This window comes from Jaculus jaculus, chromosome 12 (assembly GCF_020740685.1).
Source record: "Jaculus jaculus isolate mJacJac1 chromosome 12, mJacJac1.mat.Y.cur, whole genome shotgun sequence".
Lineage (NCBI taxonomy): Eukaryota > Metazoa > Chordata > Mammalia > Rodentia > Dipodidae > Jaculus > Jaculus jaculus.
In genome coordinates, this window is record NC_059113.1 from 18876639 (window position 1) to 18895938 (window position 19300).

The following is a 19300-nucleotide window of genomic DNA, read 5'->3' on the forward strand; positions in this document are numbered from 1 at the left end:
AATTACAAATTGGAGGCCAGTTAGGAAACTTAGCAAGACCCCCATGGTGAATTTTTTTTTTTTTTAGTTTTTCAAGGCAGGATCTCACTCTAGCCCAGACTGATCTGGAATTCACTATGCAGTCAAATGCTCTACCACTGAGCTGTACCCCCCTGGAACTCACTATATAGTCTCAGGGCCTTGAACTCATGGTGATCCTCCTACCTCTGCATCTCAAGTGCTGGGATTAAAGGTGTGTGTCACCACGCCTAGCTCTATCTTGAATATATATATATATATATACATATATACATATATATGTTTTGGTTTCTGGAGGTAGGGTCTCACTGTAGCTCAGGCTGACCTGCAATTCACTGTGTAGTTCTTAGGGAGGGCAGCCTGGAACTCATGATGATCCTCCTACCTCTGCCTCCCAAGTGCTGGGATTAAAGGCATGTGCCACCATGCCTGGCTAGATTTATTATTTTTAATTAATTAAAAAATTCAAGCTGGGCGTGGCGGCGCATGCTTTTAATGCCAGCACTTGGGAAGCAGAGGTAGGAGGATCGTCTTGAGTTCAAGGCCACTACATAGTGAATTCCAGGTCAGCCTGAGCTACAGCGAGACCCTACCTCAAAAAACCAAATAAATGAATAAATAAAATAAAAATCATAATAATAAATCTTTTTTTCAGAGGAAATCCTCCCAAGGCACACCAACTACTAAACACAGAAGGATAGTTTTATCATGGCAATTGTATCAACATTAATTATGCATAGTTTATCACGACATTAAGTGTAGATGGAATCTCTTTGATATAAACACAATAAAATGTAAATCTAAATGAACAAGCAAAATGATTCTCTAGTTTAAAAAAGATTCTCTGTAGGTTTTTAAAAATAGACTATGATACCCTGTGGTTTAAAAATTATTTAAAAATTAATGTATACATAATTTTCAGGAGCTTATATCTTATACAAAATAATTTACAACACCACATGTGTACAAATAACACCATAAGCAAAGGCACATAAAAATCTCCATAAATTATCTAATTAGCTGTGACTATAGGAGTGAATAAAAGCATTGGTTATAATACATAGTAAGGCACATTAAAATTATTCCTTTTGGACGCCTTACAACGTGCTCCTCCAGACACAAAACGGCCTGGATATCCATGACCTCACAGTGCCTGACACTACCTACACAAGACCATCATAATAGGAAGAAAAGATCGTAACATAAAATAAAAGAGAGACTGATTGAGAAGGAGAGGGGATATGATTGAGAGTGGAGTTTCAAAGGGAAAAGTGGAGGAAGGGAATTACCATGGGATATTGTTTACAATTATGGAAGTTGTCAATAAAAAAATATTCCTTTTGGACTGAAGAGATGGCTTAGTGGTTAAGGTGCTTGTCTGCAAAGACAAAGGACCAGGTTCAGTTCCCCAGGACCCATGTAAAGCCAGGTGCAAAAGGTGGCTCATGTGTCTGGAGTTCATTTACAGTGGCTAGAGGCCCTTGCATACCAATTTTCTCTATCTGCCACTTTCTCTTTCAAATAAATAAAATATTTAAATTTTTTAAAGTTTAAATTTTTTTTCAAAATTCATTTTATGCTCTATCTTGCTTATTTATGGCTTAAGAAGAACTTTTTTTTTTTTTTTCCCAAGGTAGGGTCTCGCTCTAGCCCAGGCTGACCTGGAATTCACTATGTAGTCTCAGGTTGGCCTCAAACTCATGGCGGTCCTCCTACCTCTGCCTCCCAATTGCTGGGATTAAAGGCGTGCACCACCACACCTGGCACAAAGAAGTTTTAAAAACATTTTATTTATTATTTATTTTCAAGCAGAGAGAGAGAGAGAATGGGTGTACCAGGGCCTCCAGCCACTGCCAATGAACTCCAGATGCATGTGCCGCTTTGTGCATCTGGCTTTACGTGGGTACTGGGGAATTGAACTCAGGTCATTAGTCTTTGCAGGCAAGCTCCTTAACACCTGAGCAATCTCTCCAGGCCAATAAGAATTTTAACATGCTTAGAATGCCCTTTGCTAATGATCACTTTATTGGAAAACCTATGATACAAAAATAAACTTCAGAGCTAGGGATGACACCAGAGTGCTTGCGTAGCAAAACTGAGGACCGGGACTGGATCCCCAACATGGCTACTAAATAAAAGGTCAAGCATGGTAGCACATAGCTGTAATCCCAGCTCTGTGGCAGGAAGATCTTGAGATGGAGGCCAGGGGAGCTACATGGGAGACCCTATCTCAATAAACAAATAAACTTCAGTTCAACTGTAGAACCCTGGCAAATTTGAATTAGTAAATCATGATGACCCCATGCTAACAAATAATGCGTACGACTCGGATTTCCCAAGTCAGAACTGCATGGTGTCGCAGATGAGGACTGTCAGTTAATGAGTGTCTTGAAAACACTTATCAAGTCTCAGAAAAGGGGAATTTTGAAATCTGTGGTGGTTTGATTCAGGTGTCCCCCATAAACTTAGGTGTCCTGAATGCTAGGTTCCCATCTGATGGAGATTTGGGAATTAACACCTCCTGGAGGCGGTGTATTGTTGGGTGTTATAGCCAGCTCCCCCTTGCTAGCGTTTGGCACACTCTCCTGTTCCTATGGTCCATCTGATGTTGGCCACGGGATGATGTCCACCCTCTGCCCATGCCATCTTTTTCCCTGTCATCGTGGAGCTTCTCCTCGAGCCTGTAAGCCAAAATAAACCTTTTTTCCCCAAAAGCTGCTCTTGGTTGGGTGATTTCTGCCAGCAATGTGAAGCTGACCACAACAAAATCATACTTTACGTCCTATGCACAACTTCCCAAATTCAAGTTTGATCATTTGTTTATCCTTCTAAAATTTTTCATTAGCCTACATCTGCTACGGCTCAGCTCAAATTTACCTTAGGCTTGGTAACCTGAAGTTCCTTCACCATGTGAATATAGTGCTTCTTCCAAATCCCCTGCTCAAAGGGGGTAGGAGAGAAATTGATGTACCAGTTAAAGCGTAAACATTTGAGCATCCAGAGCTGGTCCAGCTCAGCCAAGTTTTTCCAGTGCCAGCTCACCTGGAAACAAACAAACAAACAAATGAAAAATGGGTGGGGGAGATGCTCAAAGGCTGAAAGCGCTTGCTGTAGGGCCCCTGTGGTATGGAGTAAGCGACCTCCTTCCTGGCTCCTCCCCAGTTCCCTGGTCCAAGTGCCCTGAGCTGGTCTGTGTGCTGGAGGGCACAGTGTGGCAATCTGCTTCTCTTCTTTTTCAGATGGGAGCTGGACCTGAGGAGATAAATGACCCAGCGCACTCCCCCTTGGCCCCAGCTGAAACCACAGAGGAACTGGGGAAATGAGCCAGAGAGCTGCTTTCTTAGTGAATCTTGTATCAGCACAAGGGTGAAGGAGACAGAGATCCAGACGCTCCTAAGTGCCCATCACTGAAGTAGACTTAAGATGCTCCCTGCCTGGCTCAGGGAATTTTGCAGAAGAGGCGGCGGAAAGATTGTCAGAGCCACAAGTTGGGATGACGTTTTGCACAGCGACATTGCCTCCCCCCATCCCATAATGCATGACCCACAACCCCATGAGGTTGACCTGCACCCCCAGTGAGGAAGGCCTCTTCAGGAAAGGGGGCAGGGAGGAGGGAAAGGATGGTACAAACATGTGTTGTTTACCCACAAAACATGTCCATATCTAATACAAAAAAAGTGCTTGCTGCACTGATGCCCAGATTTCAGATCCCCAGGACCTGCATCAAGCTGAACACAGTGGCACATATGTCTGTAATTCCAAGACTCCTACAACAATGGCAGTGGAGCCAGGAGAATCCTGAAGCTAATCTGCCATCCACAGTGGCAAAACAAGAGAGATGCTGTCTCAAACAGGGCGGGAGGCAAGGACTGCCATCCCAACGTTGTCTTCTGACCTCCACATATGCATCTTGGCACAATGCTCGTAGATACACACCCGTCTCTCTCTCTCTCTCTCTCTCTCTCTCACACACACACACACACACACCAATTAATAATTAAATAAGAGAAAGAAACCTACTCAGATTACATACTCAACATTCTTTATATTTTAAGTTGTCATGTGGGACCTTAAGTAACTTGTGATTTCCTCTAAATCACAGCTTGGACAGCTTCTTCCTCCCTGGAGTGCTTCCTACCAGGCAGAAAGATTTACTTGAAATGCTCATCCAGACTTAGAGCCAAATAAGATGTCCTGAGCACCTATTAATCAACCTCACTACAACCTAGGGAGGTAAATAGAAATTTTACTCTCAATTGCAAACGAGACTCTAAAGTTCAAACACACATTGGAATTTCCTAAAGGTCCCCAAAGGGCATGTGAGAGTTTTTATAGACTCGGGTTTGCATATGGTTTATTCTTTCATGCAGTTTCTTTCCCCCTCCATTAATTTTTTTTAATAAATATATAGGGGTGGAGAGATGGCTTAGTGGTTAAGACACTTGCCTATAAAGCCTAACAACCCTAGTTTGCCTTCCCAGTACCCACATAAAAAAAAAAAAATCCAGATGCACAAAGTGGCACATGCAGGGCTGGAGAGATGGCTTAGCAGTTAAGGCACTTGCCTCAAAGCCAAAGGACCTAGGTTTGATTCCCCAGGACCCATGTAACCAGATGCATAAGGTGGCACATGCGTCTGGAGTTTGTTGGCAGTGGCTGGAGGCCCTGGCACGCCCATTCTCTCTATCTGCCTCTTTTTTTTTTCCTTTTCCTTCTCTCTCTCAAAATAAATAAATAAAAGTTAAAAAAGAATCTTAAAAAAAAGTGGCATGTGCATCTGGAGTCTGTTTGCAGCAGTTAGAGGCCCTGGCACATCCATTCTCTTGTTTTACTTCTATCTTTCTCTACTTGAAAATAAACAAATAAAATATTTAAAATAATAAAGTAATAAAAATTTTTATAAATGGGATACAGTTACTGAGGACTTGATGCATATTATAAAACTTTAGTAAGGCATAGTAGCACACACCTTTAATTCCAGCACTCCAGAGACGGAAGTAGGAGGATCACTGTGAGTTCAAGGCCAGCCTGGGGCAACTGAGTGAGTTCTAGGTCAGCGGCCTGGGCTAGAGTGAGACTCTGCTACAAAAAAAAAAAAAAAAAAAAAAAAAAAAAATCAAAAAAAAAAACAAACAAAAGAACTTTAGGCCAGGAATAGTGGCTCCTAGGTGGGGACAGAAGAACCAGGAGTTCAAGGCCAGCCTTGGCTTCCTGCCACTGCAGACTCCAGATCCACGTGCCACTTAGCAAATCTGGCTCACGTGGGTCCTGGGGAATCAAACCCGGGTCGTTAGGCTCTGCAGGCAAGCACCTTAACTTCTGAACCATCTCCCCAGCCCTGCGTGCCCCTTTGCGAACAGAGCTAGACACCAAGGACGTAATGGATCCTTCAAACTTTGAGACTAAACATCTGTTGCTTGGCTTCCAGACACGTGTGGGTGTTTTGTTTTTTTGTTTTTTTTCCTTAGGTTTCTCCAGTTTTGGGGTTTGCTACAGCCAGCCCGACAAGATGCCACCTGCCACTCTTAGCTTTACCTGCGCACAACGACAAAGGCTTCGTGGGTCCAGGAAGGAAAAGATGTAGACAGATAACACCCTTGGAAGCTTCGCGGTGAAGTCCAGGGCCTCTGCCGGGATCCTCTCCTGCAGCTTCTGACAGCAGAACTTCTGCTGGGATAGGGAGCAGCGCTCCAACAGGCCCACGAGGATTCTTCTTCTCTGAGAGTCCGTCCACTTGTCAAACTGGGGAAACAAACACCACGAGGAGGCGATGAGGATGGCAGAGGAAGTAAGGCGAGCGAGTGACCCCTAACGCGCAGCTTGTCTTTCTGTTCCAATGTAGCAGACAGAGCCCGCGTTTTACCCCTGCTTGCTTGAAACTTCCTCACGTGTCTGATGGAGCATGGGCATTGCCAAAGCCCATCACGGGAGTGCATGTGACCCCATACGTTGAGTTACATGGAGCTATTAGGTTGGGAGGATAAACTTATACATACAAGCGCACACACACACACACACACACACACACGCACACACATTTAAAAAATTTTTTTTACCTATTTATTTGAGAGGAAAAGAGGGGGAGAGAGAAGAAAAAGTGGGCACTCCAGGGCATCCAGCCACTGCAAATGAACTCCACATGCATGTGCTGCCTTGTGTATCTGGCTTATGTGGGTGCTGGGGAATCGAACCTGGGCCCTTTGGCTTTGCAGGCGAGCACTTTAACTGTTGAGCCATCTCTCCAGTACTATGATACTGTTTAATTGTAATCATAAGATATATGACGACCAGGGCTGGAGAGATGGTCCAGCAGTTAAAGGCACTTACTTGCAAAGCCTGGTGGCCTGGGTTTGATTCCCCGGTTGCCACATAAAGCCAGATGCACAAAGTGGCACATGTATCTGGAGTACATTTACAGTGGCAGGAGGCTCTGGCACATCCATTCTCTCTCGCTGTCGCTCATTCATAAACAAATGAAAGACACATTGACTATTAAGTTGGGCATGGTGCATACCCTTACAATTCCAACACACAGGAGTGTGAGGCAAGACAATCACAAGTTCCAAAAAAGGTTAGTGTACATAGTAAGTTCAAGGCCAACTTGGGATACATACCAGGACCCAGTCTCAAAACATTGTGTGTGCGTGTATGTGGATAGGCAAGATAGATAGATAGATAAATCCTAACTAAAAAGGCATTTAAATGAAAAACTTTTTTAGGCCTTACAAGTCAACCTCATTAGTCGTATGTCATACTTTTATAATTGTTATATATATGCATATATATATATATTTATTTATTTATTTGCAAGCAGAGAGAGATGGAGAAAATGAGAATGAGAATGGGAACACCAGGGCCTCTTGCACCTGTAAGGGAAGCTCCAGATGTATGCACCACTTTGTGCATCTAGATTTACTTGGGTACTGGAGAACCCAGGCTCTTGGGCTTTGCAAGTAAGCACCTTAACTGCTGAGCCTACTCTCCAGCCCCTTATGAATACTTTTTACTTTTTTGTTTTTGTTTTTTTTTGTGCTAGGGTCTCACTCTAACTCAGGATGACCTGGAATTCACTCTGTAGTTCCTGGCCTTGAACTCACAGTGATCCTCCTACCTCTGACTCTCGAGTGTTGGGATTAAAGGCATGTACCACCATGTCTGGCTTCTTATAAATGCTTTTGTTTCTCTTTTTTTCTTTTTTCAGGGGAGAGTGCAAACATAGTCCTCACTACCACAAATTATGCAGTCCAGTTTCCTGCATTTGGGAATTCCCTATGCATTCTCAGGGTGGCCTCTAACTCACAGCAATCCTCCTACCTCTGCTTCCTCAACTGCTGGGATTAAAGGCATGTGCCACCACACCCAGCTTAATGAATACTTTTTGTTTTATTTGAGAGTGACAGACAGAGAGAGAAAGAGACACACAGAGAGAGAGAATGGGCATGCCAGGGCCTCCAGCCACTGTAAACGAACTCCAGATGTGTGTGCCCACTTGTGCATCTGGCTAACGTGGGTTCTGGGAAATTGAGCTTCGAACCAGGGTCCTTAGGTTTCACAGGCAAGCACTTAACCACTAAGCCATCTCTTCAGCCCTTAACGAATACTTTTTAAAGACAGGTTCTCAAATATCCCAGGCTGGTTTTGAACTTTCTATGCCAAAGATGATCTTAAACTCTGTCTTCCAAGTCCTGGAATTACAGGCAGGCAGGCACTACCATGCCTGGCTTGGCCATATGCATGATAGGTAAGTGCTTTTTAAAAAAAAAAAATATTTACTTGAAATAGGGTATGTGTAGTCCTCCAGCCCTTTCACTGTTTTCTACTTCAACAGGGGTTGCTTTTTAAAAACTTTAAAGCCTCCTAATGATTTAAGACCGTGTTGTCTGCAGAAGTTCTTACTTTCCTTACCTCCTTCAGAACATTCATTCAGACTTATGTGAACTTGTGTCTCATGAATTATAGTTCCCAAGACCCCAAATAAAAGTCCCTTGTAGGGCTGGAGAGATGGCTTGGCGGTTAAGTGCTTGCTTGTGAAGCCTAAAGACCCCAGTTTGAGGCTCTATTCTCCAGGACCCACGTTAGCCAGATGCACACAGGGGCGCACACATCTGGAGTTCATTTGCAGTGGCTGGAGGCCCTGGCATGCCCATTCTTTGTCTGTCTACCTCTTTCTCTCTCTGTTCACTCTCAAATAAATAAATGAACAAAAAATATTTTTTAAAAACATCCCTTATAGGTTGGATCAGTTGACAGAAGTAATACTCAGTGTTTCACTTTCAATTTTCTATTATTTGTAACACACATTAGAAATATTTCAGCTCAGGGCTGGAGAGATGGCTTAGCTGTTAAGGCATTTGACTGTGAAGCTTAACAACCCAGGTTCAATTCCCCACTACCCACATAAGCCAGATGCACAGGGTGGCGCATGCACCTGGAGTTTGTTTGCAGTTGATAGAGGCCCTGATGTGCCCATTCTCTCCCCCTGCCTCTTTTTCTCTTTCTCTCTCTCAAATAAATAAGTAAATACAATATAAAATATTTCAGCCAGGGCTGGGAAGATTGCTCAGTGGTTAAGGCACTTGCCTACAAAACCTAATGACCTGGGTTTGGTTCCCTAGTACCCATGTAAAGCCAGATGCACAAAGTGGTACATGCATCTGGAGTTTGCAATACCTAGTAGCTCTGGCATACCCAGGAGTTCGTTTGCAGTAGCTAGCAGTCCTGGCATGCCTAATCTCTCTCTCTCACTCTGCTGGCAAATAAATAAAAGCTTTTAAAAAAATATTTCAGCCTAGAATAATTATGGCTGGGGGCTGAGAAGATGGCTCAGCACTTAAAGGGGCTTGCTTGCAAAGCCTGTGGACCTGAGTTCAATTCCCAAGCCACACATGTAAGCTGAATGCAAAAAGTGGTATAAGGACTGGAGGGATGGCTTAGAAGTTAAGAGACTTACCTGCAAAGCCTAACAACCCAAGTTTGATTCCCCAGCATCCACATAGAGCCACATGCACAAAGTGGTGCATGCATCTGGAGTTTGTTTGCAGTGGCTGGAGGCCCTGGAGTGCCCATTTTCTCCCTCTCTCTTTTTCTCTCACCCTCTCTCTCCTGCTTGCAAATAAATAAATAATTTTTTTAAAGTGGCACAAGTGCCTGGCAATTGCTTACATCAACAATAGGTCCTCGTGGGCTGGAGAGATGGCTTAGCAGTTAAGCGCTTGCCTGTGAAGCCTAAGGACCCCAGTTCGAGGCTCAGTTCCCCAGGTCCCACGTTAGCCAGATGCACAAGGGGGCACACGCGTCTGGAGTTCGTTTGCAGAGGCTGGAAGCCCAGGCGCGCCCATTCTCTCTCTCTCCCTCTATCTGTCTTTCTCTCTGTGTCTGTCGCTCTCAAATAAATAAATTAAAAAAATTAAAAAAAAAACAATAGGTCCTCGTGTTCCCCCTTTATGCAAACAAAACTTCTTTTAAAAAAGAATAGTTTGGGCTGGAGAGATGGCCTAGTGGTTAAGCGCTTGCCTGTGAAGCCTAAGGACCCCGGTTCAAGGCTTGATTCCCCAGGACCCATGTTATCCAGACGCACAGGGGGTGCACGCATCTGGAGTTCGTTTGCAGTGGCTGGAAGCCCTGGCGCGCCCATTCTCTCTCTCTCTCTGTCTGCCTCTTTCTCTGTCTGTCACTCTCAAATAAACAAATAAAAATGAACAAAAAAAATTTTTTTAAAAAGTTCATTTGCAGAGGCTGGGACTTTTGTAAGGTTGGAATACTGTATGTGTGTACATGATAGGTATGTGCAGATACTTCCTAATAGAATGCATGGTAAACAACGACAGCTATTCTAAAATGCCATGGTGAGGGCAGGCATTGCCTGATGTCCATGCTAAATTTTTGGGCTCTGTGATAATGCCAAAGACTGAATGTTTGTGTCCTCCAAATTCATGTTGAAATCCTAACCTCCGCCAGTAATCTCAACCCTTACAGGCTGAATAATATCCCATCTCATGCCTGTAAAGAGTGGGGCACAGTTAGGGTGACAAGACCCCTGAAAGTAAAAAAAGGCAGGAAAGCCTGCATTTGCTGAAAATCAAAGATGACCTGACTTCTTGTCTCTCGCTGAGTTCCCTAGACCTGTTTTTTCTCAAACAACCAGGACCCCTCCTGGGAGGGAGGTCTTTCCTAGGATTTAAACATTGTGGCTGATCAAATTCAGTCCTGGAACTTGGGGTCAGGGCTGGCCTCTTCCTGAGATAGCCCCTCGCCCTAACCAACCAGCTGTCCCTGTGGTTCACCTTAGTCGGAAGACAGCCCACCACTATAAGCTTATAAATATCTTTGCAAGGGGAGGGCAGGCTCTCTGGCCACTTGGGAATTTCTACCTGTGGGGTGAGCAGTGGGGAAGGCCCCCCGGCCCTTACTTTCCACATGGGTTCTTTACCCCCTCCAGCTTCCCCCATGGCAGGAGCTCTTTGAAATTTCTTTTCTCACTTTTCTTCCACAGCTTTCCCTGGCCCTCCATGTGGGTGCCTTCTCTTGGCTCTGTATTTCCCTCAATAAATATAATAACTTAATAACTATCCCTCTAGCTCTTTTTTATTCAATTCTTTGATTAAAATTAGGAACAAACCTAGGGTTTGGGTTTCAAGGACTTTCCTGAGCCCTGAGCATCACATTACACTAAGAGAGGAGGACCACTGAAAGTGTCCAAATTTAAGGCTGATGTTGACTACTTAGTGAGTTCCAGGGAGGCCTGGGCTATTAAGAGAGGCCCTATCTCAAAAAAAAGAAATACTGAGCTGGAGAGATGGCTTAGCGGTTAAGCGCTTGCCTGTGAAGCCTAAGAACCCTGGTTCGAGGCTCGACTCCCCAGGACCCACGTGAGCCAGATGCACGAGGGGGCCTGCCTCTTTCTCTCCCTGTCTGTTGTTCTCAAATAAATAAAAATAAACAAAAATTTTTTAAATTAATTATTTATTTATTTGAGAGTGACAGACACAGAGAGAAAGACAGATAGAGGGAGAGAGAGAATGGGCACACCAAGTCTTCCAGCCTCTGCAAACGAACTCCAGACGCGTGCGCCCCCTTGTGCATCTGGCTAACGTGGGACCTGGGGAACCGAGCCTCGAACCGGGGTCCTTAGGCTTCACAGGCAAGCGCTTAACCGCTAAGCCATCTCTCCAGCCCCCAAAAAATTTTAAAAAGAAATATAACCTCTGATGTGATGGGGTTAGGAGAGGGAGCTTTGCCAGGGTAAGGCCCTCGTGAATAAGATCAGTGTCCCCCAGAACTCACTCCCCTTTCCTGCCATTTCAGAACACATCAAGACGGCTAAGCTAGGAGAAGGCTCTCGGCAGACACTAAATCTGTCAACACCTTGATCTTGTACTTTCCAGGCTCGAGAACTGTGAGAAGTAAAACATCTGCTATTTATCAGCCATTCCGTCTATGGCTTTAATTATCACACCCTGGATACACTAAAATAAATAATTAATATAACATAATGTAGTGAGATAGGTATTGATTTTGCTACTTACTTTGCAGTATTGGGGATCAAACCTAGGTCCTGTGCACACTAGGCAAGCATTCTGCTACTGAACTAGACCTCCATCCCTGTATCTTTTAAATGCTTACCCATTTCCCAAGCAGAGCTCTTCTTTCTTCAAATACCTGCAATATATATAAGAGAATAGGGTGATTTCATGTCATGGTTCAAAACACTCATTCAAAACATCATTAACAAATTATTCATTATATCAACTGAGTTTGAAGACGCAGGTTTCATACCTGAGGAAGTATTTACACAAAGTCTCTTTCTTCTTTTTTTAAGTGACCATCTGTATTTTAAACATTTTATTTTGACAGATTTTTTTCTTTTTCTTTCTTTCTTTCTTTATTTTGCTTTACAAGGTAGGGTCTCACTCTAGCATAGGCTGACCTAGAATTCACTTTGTAGTCCCAGGGTGGCCTCAAACTCACAGTGATCCTCTTATCTCTGCCTCCCAACTGCTGAGATTAAAGACATGCGCCACTACACCTAACTTTAGAAACATTTTTTAAAATTTATTGGACAGAGAAAGAGGGAGGGAGGAAGGGAGAGAGAGAGAAGGGGTGCTTTTTGAGACAGGTTTCTCACTGGCTTGGAGCTCACCAATTAGGCTTGAGTGGCTGGCCATCCTCCTATTGCTGCTTCCTCCACTGGGCTTACAAAGCGGGCTACTCTGCCCAGCCCAGCATTTACGTGCGTTCTGGGGATCAAACTCAGGTCCTTATGCTTGCCAGGAAAGCACTTTACCAAACTGAGCCATCTCCTTGGGTTTCCCTGCCCCCGCCCATTTCCTCCCTGAGACAGGGCCATGCTTTAGTGCCCAGGTGAATCTGGAACTTACTGGTAGTCTAGGCTGATCTGAAGCTTTTGATCTTCCTGCCTCTTCCTCTCAATTGCTGGGGTTACAAGAGTTTTGCATTACAACTGGCAAAGTGATTGTTATTTTATTTTTAAAGAAAGAAATTTAAAAATGGAAGTGTAAAGAGAATTCAAGTTTAGGTTTGTAGAGAGATGATAAACTAAATGGAAAATGGAGCTCCCCTCCAAAAAATTTCATAGTAGTGGTATGAGAGCTTCTAAAATTTATGGCCAAGTAGCTATTTTTACCTTTCAGTGTGCATACATTTAGATAGATGCCCATCCACTTATATATTTGTAGGCTTAGTAGTTTGTAGATGTGTACCCTGGCTTGCAACTATGTATGCTTATAGCTTTATTCTTTTGTGTTTTAAAAATTCTTTTTATTTATTTACTTGAGCTGGGCATGGTGGCACATGCCTTTAATCCCAGCATTCAGGAGGCAGAGGTAGGAGGATCGCTGTGAGTTTGAGGCCACCCTGAGACTTCATAGTGAATTCCAGGCCTGCCTTGGCTAGATTGAGACCCTATCTCATACAAGAAAAAAAAAAATTATTTAATTGAGAGAGAGAGGGAGGGAAAGAAGAAGGAGAGAGAGGGCATATGGACACACCAGGGACTCTTGCCTCTGCAAGTGTACTCCAGAAACATGAGCCAGGTTGACTATCTGGCTTTAAGTGGGCACTGAGAAATGGAACCCAGGCTGGCAGGCTTTAACTGCCAAGCTGACCAGGTTTCTTTTCTTTTCTTCTCTTCCTTTCCCTTTTTTCTTTTTTTGGTTTTTCAAGGTAGGGTTTCACTCTAGCCCAGGCTGACCTGGAATTCACTATGTAGTCTCAGGCTGGCCTCGAACTCATGGAGATCCTCCTACCTCTGCCTCTCAAGTGCTGGGATTGAAGGTGTGCCACCAGGCCCGGCTTGGTTTATTCTTATATGCTAATTTAAACCATGTCTTTTTTTTAGACTCTGCCTTACTCATCTTTTTTTTTTAATTTTATTTATTTATTTATTTGAGAGCGACAGACACAGAGAGAAAGACAGATAGAGGGAGAGAGAGAGAATGGGCGCGCCAGGGCTTCCAGCCTCTGCAAACGAACTCCAGACGCGTGCACCCCCTTGCGCATCTGGCTAACGTGGGACCTGGGGAACCGAGCCTCGAACCAGGATCCTTAGGCTTCATAGGCAAGCGCTTAACCGCTATGCCATCTCTCCAGCCCGCCTTACTCATCTTAACACACTGTAACAGCCTAGAGCGCGGGATGTAGCATGTTACAAGTGCTTATGACAGAGGAATGGAATGGATGTGACGTAGGAACCAATAGCCTTCTGGGTGTTACCATACAGTGAGTATGTGTATGTTGGTGTTTTTCTGAACATCACAGCATATGTGGATTTGAGTCAGCGAGGAAGGGAAGATCAACGTGGGTATATTTGGCAGAGGAGAAGGTTATGAAGAGGGAAGAAAGCGTAATGAACATATGTGACTCTCTCTTGCTCCAACACATACACCCTCTGTCAGCTTGCAAATCCGGATCGATGTTTGTCCCTTCCCCTTGGCATCCCCCAAGCTCTCTCGGGGCTGTAAGAGTGCGCCCGCTTGGAGAGGCGGCCCAGACCCATTTCTTCCTGGTCGTGGACGAGGATGAGGAGCTGGTTTCATCCCCCACTAGGGAGTGCTTTCCTCTTCAAACTCACACTCTGGTTGCCCAGGACATATGAAATGGGGACTGAAGTAATTGCAACTACTTTGGAATCATGAGATATCACCTCTCCAGGGAATTTTATACACCACAGCAGAGGCTATTTTTTTAAATTTATTTTTAGAGAGAGAGAGAGAGACAGGAAGAAAGAGAGGAGAGAGAGAGAGAATTGGCATGCTAGAGCCGCAGCCACTAAATGGAACTCCGGGCGCTCCCGCCACCTAGTGGGCATACGCAAGCTTGAGCTTGCCTCACCTTTGTGTGCCTGGCTTATGTGGGATTTGGAGAGCAGAACATGGGTCCTTAGGCTTCCCAGGTAAACACCTTAACTGCGTAAGCCATCTCTCCAGCCTGCAGATGCTTTTTAAAGCACGTTAGACAAGAAGGGAAAGAAAACCCTTGTGCTGACTAACTGTTCCTGGGCTACTGAGACTCTCTAATAAAGGCAACAGATAAACTCAGCATCTCCACATGAAAGCCGAGGAAGAATCCAGAAGGCTAGGGAGATGTCTCAGTCAGTAAAGTGCTGGTCTTTTAAACATGCATGCACACACAAACCCCACCCACCCACATGTGGGAGCATACACTCACACTCAGAAAGTCAAAACATCTGGCTTCAAATACTTCCTGAACTTCTCTCCATCAAACTGCCCACTGCCCAAGCCAAGCCACCAGCGCTGACACACTTCTCTACTGGAGGGTGTCTGACCTTGTTTCTAGTGGTTTCTGTTGATTTTACCTCCCTATGGGAAACAGTCCCTTTCTCCTCCATGTTCCACAGAACCAGCAAAGGCAAGTTCTGTGGCAGACCCTTCATGATGTTGCTGATTAAATATAAATACCAGTAATGACAGAGGCTCTGAAGTCCCGGGATGTCAATATTAGGAGAAATATAAAAGACGTCTTTGTTCAATGCCCTCATTTTAGAGACTCAGAGAAGTTGTATGTGGTTGAGGTGTTTATTTATTTAAAACAAATCACTGATTCCAAACTGGTCCAGGCCTATAATCACAGTACCTGAGAGGCAGAGGCAGGAGGATAGTGAGTTTGAGGCCAGTCTGGGCTATACAGTGAGACACTGCCTCAAGAATAGCAAGAAAAGGCCAGGCATGGTGGTGCATGGATGTAATCTTTATATATATATATTTATTTGACAGAAAAAGAAGGAGAGAGAGAAGGGCGCTCCAGGGCCTCCAGCCACTGCAAATGAACTCCAGATGTGTGCACCCCCTTTGTGCATCTGGCTAACGTGGGTCCTGGGGAATCGAACCTGGGTCCTTTGGTTTTGCAGGCAAATGCCTTAACTGCCAAGCCATGCCTTCAGCCCCTGGATGCAGTCTTAGTACTGGGGAGGTAGAGGCAGGAGGATCAGGAGTTCAAGTCATCCTCAGCTACACAGTGAGTTCAAAGCCAGCCTGGACTACATGAGTACCTATCTCAACCCTCCCTGCTCCCCAGAGAAAGAAAAAAAAAAAAAACACTGATGCATAACTGTCTATACAAATCAACTTTCTTCACCACATTCTCCGTCTTCTCCATCTTGATGACCTGGAACTCACTTTTTTTCCCCCTTGGTAGGGTCTCACACTAGCTCAGGCTGACCTGGAACTCACTATGTAGCATCAGGGTGGCCTCGAACTCTTGGCAATCCTCCTACCTCTGCCTCCCAAGTGCTGGGATTAAAGGCGTGCACCACCACACGCAGACACCTGGAACTCACTATGAGAACCCAGGCTGGGCTGGAACTGCTGAGCCTCCTGTGTTAGTCTACTGAGTAGGAATACAAGCAGGATCCCAGGCCTGGCAGCTCTAGAGTCTTGAGAAACTGCAGCCTAGGCTTTTCCTGGCAGTGGGAGAAGGTTGGATCCCGAGACCACAACTAATTTCTTTAAAAAAATTTTTTTTAGGGCTGGAGAGATGGCTTAGCGGTTAAGCGCTTGCCTGTGAAGCCTAAGGACCCCGGTTCGAGGCTCGGTTCCCCAGGTCCCACGTTAGCTAGATGCACAAGGGGGTGCACGCATCTGGAGTTCGTTTGCAGTGGCTGGAGGCCCTGGCGCGCCCATTCTCTGTCTCTCTCCATCTGCCTCTTTCTCTCTCTGTCTGTCGCTCTCAAATAAATAAATAAAAATAAAAATAAATAGGAGATGGAAGACCTAGAAAATGCAAGGGTTCAACTCCCAATACCACACAGCACACCACACATCACACACATACACCTCACCCCCACCCAACATCTAAGGAGGGTCTAAGCAGGCCCAGGTGTTCACAGAAGGTGTTTGCACCCAGGGGAAACTGATGGGAGTGAAAGCATAAAGAAGAAACACTAGTCTCAAAGTCAAGAGACCTCCAATCTACTTCTGACTCCACCCTTGGCAAAAAAAAAACCCAAAAACTATAATTAAGGGCAAATCATTTCATCATCAGCCCTCAGTAGGGTTTGTGCTTTTATAACTGCTGATTTGGAGGGAATCTTCCTTCCAAACATGTGCAATCAGGGCCTGCATTTTTAAAGAAGCTGGAAAACAAAAATATCAATTCCAAATGGAAATATTAAAATGGAGCTTCTTTTTCTTGCAGACTGCCGCAGTCTGTTTATATCACAGCTTACCCACGGCCTGCTGTTAAGTCAAAATCCCACGGTTGTTATTTTAGTCTGTTGACACTGCAGTTACATATTTCCCCATGTGACATCATTAGTACGGAGGAGGGAGATATTTCGGGGCTCCTAATTTATGACCCATTGGTGGCAACTAGCTAGTTTCTCAAAACATGTAATGTAATGTATACATTTTAAAATTGAGCTCCAAAGCAAATGAGGATTGCTTTCTTTTCATATTTTTTAAATATGTTTTTTTTATTTATTAGAGAGAGAGAATGGGCACACCAGGGCCTCTAGCCACCGCAAAGAAACTCCAGACGCAAGCACCACATCTGGCTTATGTGGGTACTAGGGACTCAAACCTAGGTCCTTAGGCTTCACAGACAAGAGCCTTAACTACTTAGCCAGACTTTTCATAAATATATATTTGCAAGCAGAGAGAGAATGGGAGTGCCAGGGCCTCCAGCTGCCACAGACGAACGTGAGATGCATGCATCACTTTGTGCATCTGGCTTCATGCGGGCACTGGGGTCCCAGCCTGTTGGGCTTTGCAGGCAAGCACCTTAACCATTAAGCCACCTCTCCATCCCACTTTGTATTTTTTTTTTTATTCTTTTTTGTTTGTTTGTTTTCTCGAGGTAGTGTCTCATTCTAGCCCAGGCTGACCTGGAATTCACTATGTAGTGTCAGGGTGGCCTCGAACTCACGGCAATCCACCTACCTCTGCCTCCCGAGTGCTGGGATTAAAGGTGTGCACCACCACGCCCGGCTTGTATTTTTTTAATTATATGTTTTTAAAGTGAGGTTTGTAGCATGATGTTCTGGTTCGCATATAAAAGAGTAAAATGATTAGGAGAGTCAAGCGAATTGTCTTACTTGACCCTGTTCATAGTCACCTTAGTACATATGTATGGGAGAAGGATCCCTTCTAGTTACAGCATTGGCTGGCAATGAAATAGGTATGTTTTTTGCATGCATGCATGCATGTGTGTGTGTGTGTGTGTGTGTGTATGTATGTAGTATGTGTGGTGTGCTATGTCTGTGTGTGAAGATGGGCACACATGTGGAGGCCAGAGGAGAAGATTGGTATTCTCCTCGATTGTTCATTTGCATGTTTCCTTGAGTCTCTCACTGAACCCAGAGCTCCCCTTTTTTTTTGTCAGACTTATTGACCAGAGAGCCCCAGCAATGCTCCGGTCTCTATGCCCCAGAGGATAAGGTTACAGGCATACATGGCCAGATCTAGCTCTTAAAAAAAAAAAAAAAATTATTTATTTGAGAGAGGGAAAGAGGTAGAGAGAGAGAGAGAGAGAATGGACTCGCCAGGGCTTCCAGCCACTGCAAATTAACTCCAGATGCATGCACCACCTGTGCGTCTGGCTTACATGGGTGCTGGGGAATTGAACTGAGGTCCTTTGGGTTTGCAGGCAAATGCCTTAACCACTAAGCCATCTCTCCAGCCCTTTTGTGCAGTTTTGTTTGTTTGTTTTCCCTGAAGTAGAGTCTCACTGTAGCTCAGGCTGACCTGGAATTCACTATGTAGTCTCAGGGTGGCCTCAAACTCAAGGTGATCCTCCTACCTCTGCCTCCCGAGGGCTGGGGTTAAAGGCGTGCGCCACCACACCCGGCGCCATTTGTGGGTGCTAGAATCAAACTGAGGGTGAGTCAGGCCCTCATGCTTACACAGCAAGGGCTCTCACCCACTGAGCCAAATTTTCAGCCCCGGAGAGGGGTACTCTTAAAGCATCTCCTCAAAATTCTTAAAATTCTCACTGACCAAATTACACTGTAACCTGCCACATTTCCTATGCTGATGATGCCTTTCTAAAGGCAGCTAAATTTGAATTCACTCTGCTTAAAACCTGCTGTGGAATTAAAATCCTGTGATTCGATTTTAGACTGAGAAGGTTACTTATTTCACATTCCACTACGTAATAGAAAAAGACAAAATTAAAAACAAAATGGAGGACTGGAGAGATAGTTTAGTGGTTAAGACACCTGTCTGCTAAGCCAAAGGACCCAGGTTTGATTTCATGGGACCCACGTAAGCCAGATGCACAAGGTGACGCATGTGTATGGAGTTCATTTGCAGCGGCTGGAGGCCCTGTCTCTCTCTCTCTTTCTCTTTTACTCAAAATAAATAAATAAAGCCAGGTGTGGTGGCACAAACCTTTAACCCCATCATTAGGGAGGCAAAGGTAGGAGGATTGCTGAGTTCAAGGCCATCCTGAGACTACATAGTGAATTCCAGGTCAGCCTGGGCTAGAGTGAGATCCTACCTTGAAAAAAAATACTAAAAATAAATAAATTAAATTTAAATTTTAAAAAGCCAGTCATGCCTTTAAGTGCCAACATGCCTTTAATCCCAGCACTCAGGAGGCAAAGGTAGGAGGATCATTGTGTATTCAAGGCCAGCCTGAGACTACATAGTGAATTCCAGGTCAGCCTAGGTGAGAGCAAGACCTTACCTCGACAGCACCCCCCTCCCAAAAAAAAAAATGTAACATGGGGCTGGAGAAATGGCTTAGCAGTTAAGGCACTTGCCTATGAAGCCTAAGAACTCATGTATAAATTTCCAGGTCCATACAA

The 19300-nt window shown here is 44.6% G+C and overlaps 1 protein-coding gene across 4 annotated transcripts in view; it reads right to left on the reverse strand.

Moving 5' to 3' along the window:
* Positions 1-19300, reverse strand: part of Fbxo16 (F-box protein 16) — an 82320-nt gene that overhangs the window by 45966 nt on the left and 17054 nt on the right. For all 4 annotated transcript variants that reach the window (XM_045131352.1, XM_045131353.1, XM_045131354.1 and 1 more), the window contains exons 3-5: positions 11641-11676; positions 5554-5760; positions 2896-3060 (exon numbers count right to left, since the gene is read on the reverse strand). In XM_045131352.1, coding sequence (XP_044987287.1) covers positions 2896-3060; positions 5554-5760; positions 11641-11676 — 408 coding nt within the window. The remainder of the gene's footprint in view (positions 1-2895; positions 3061-5553; positions 5761-11640; positions 11677-19300) is intronic.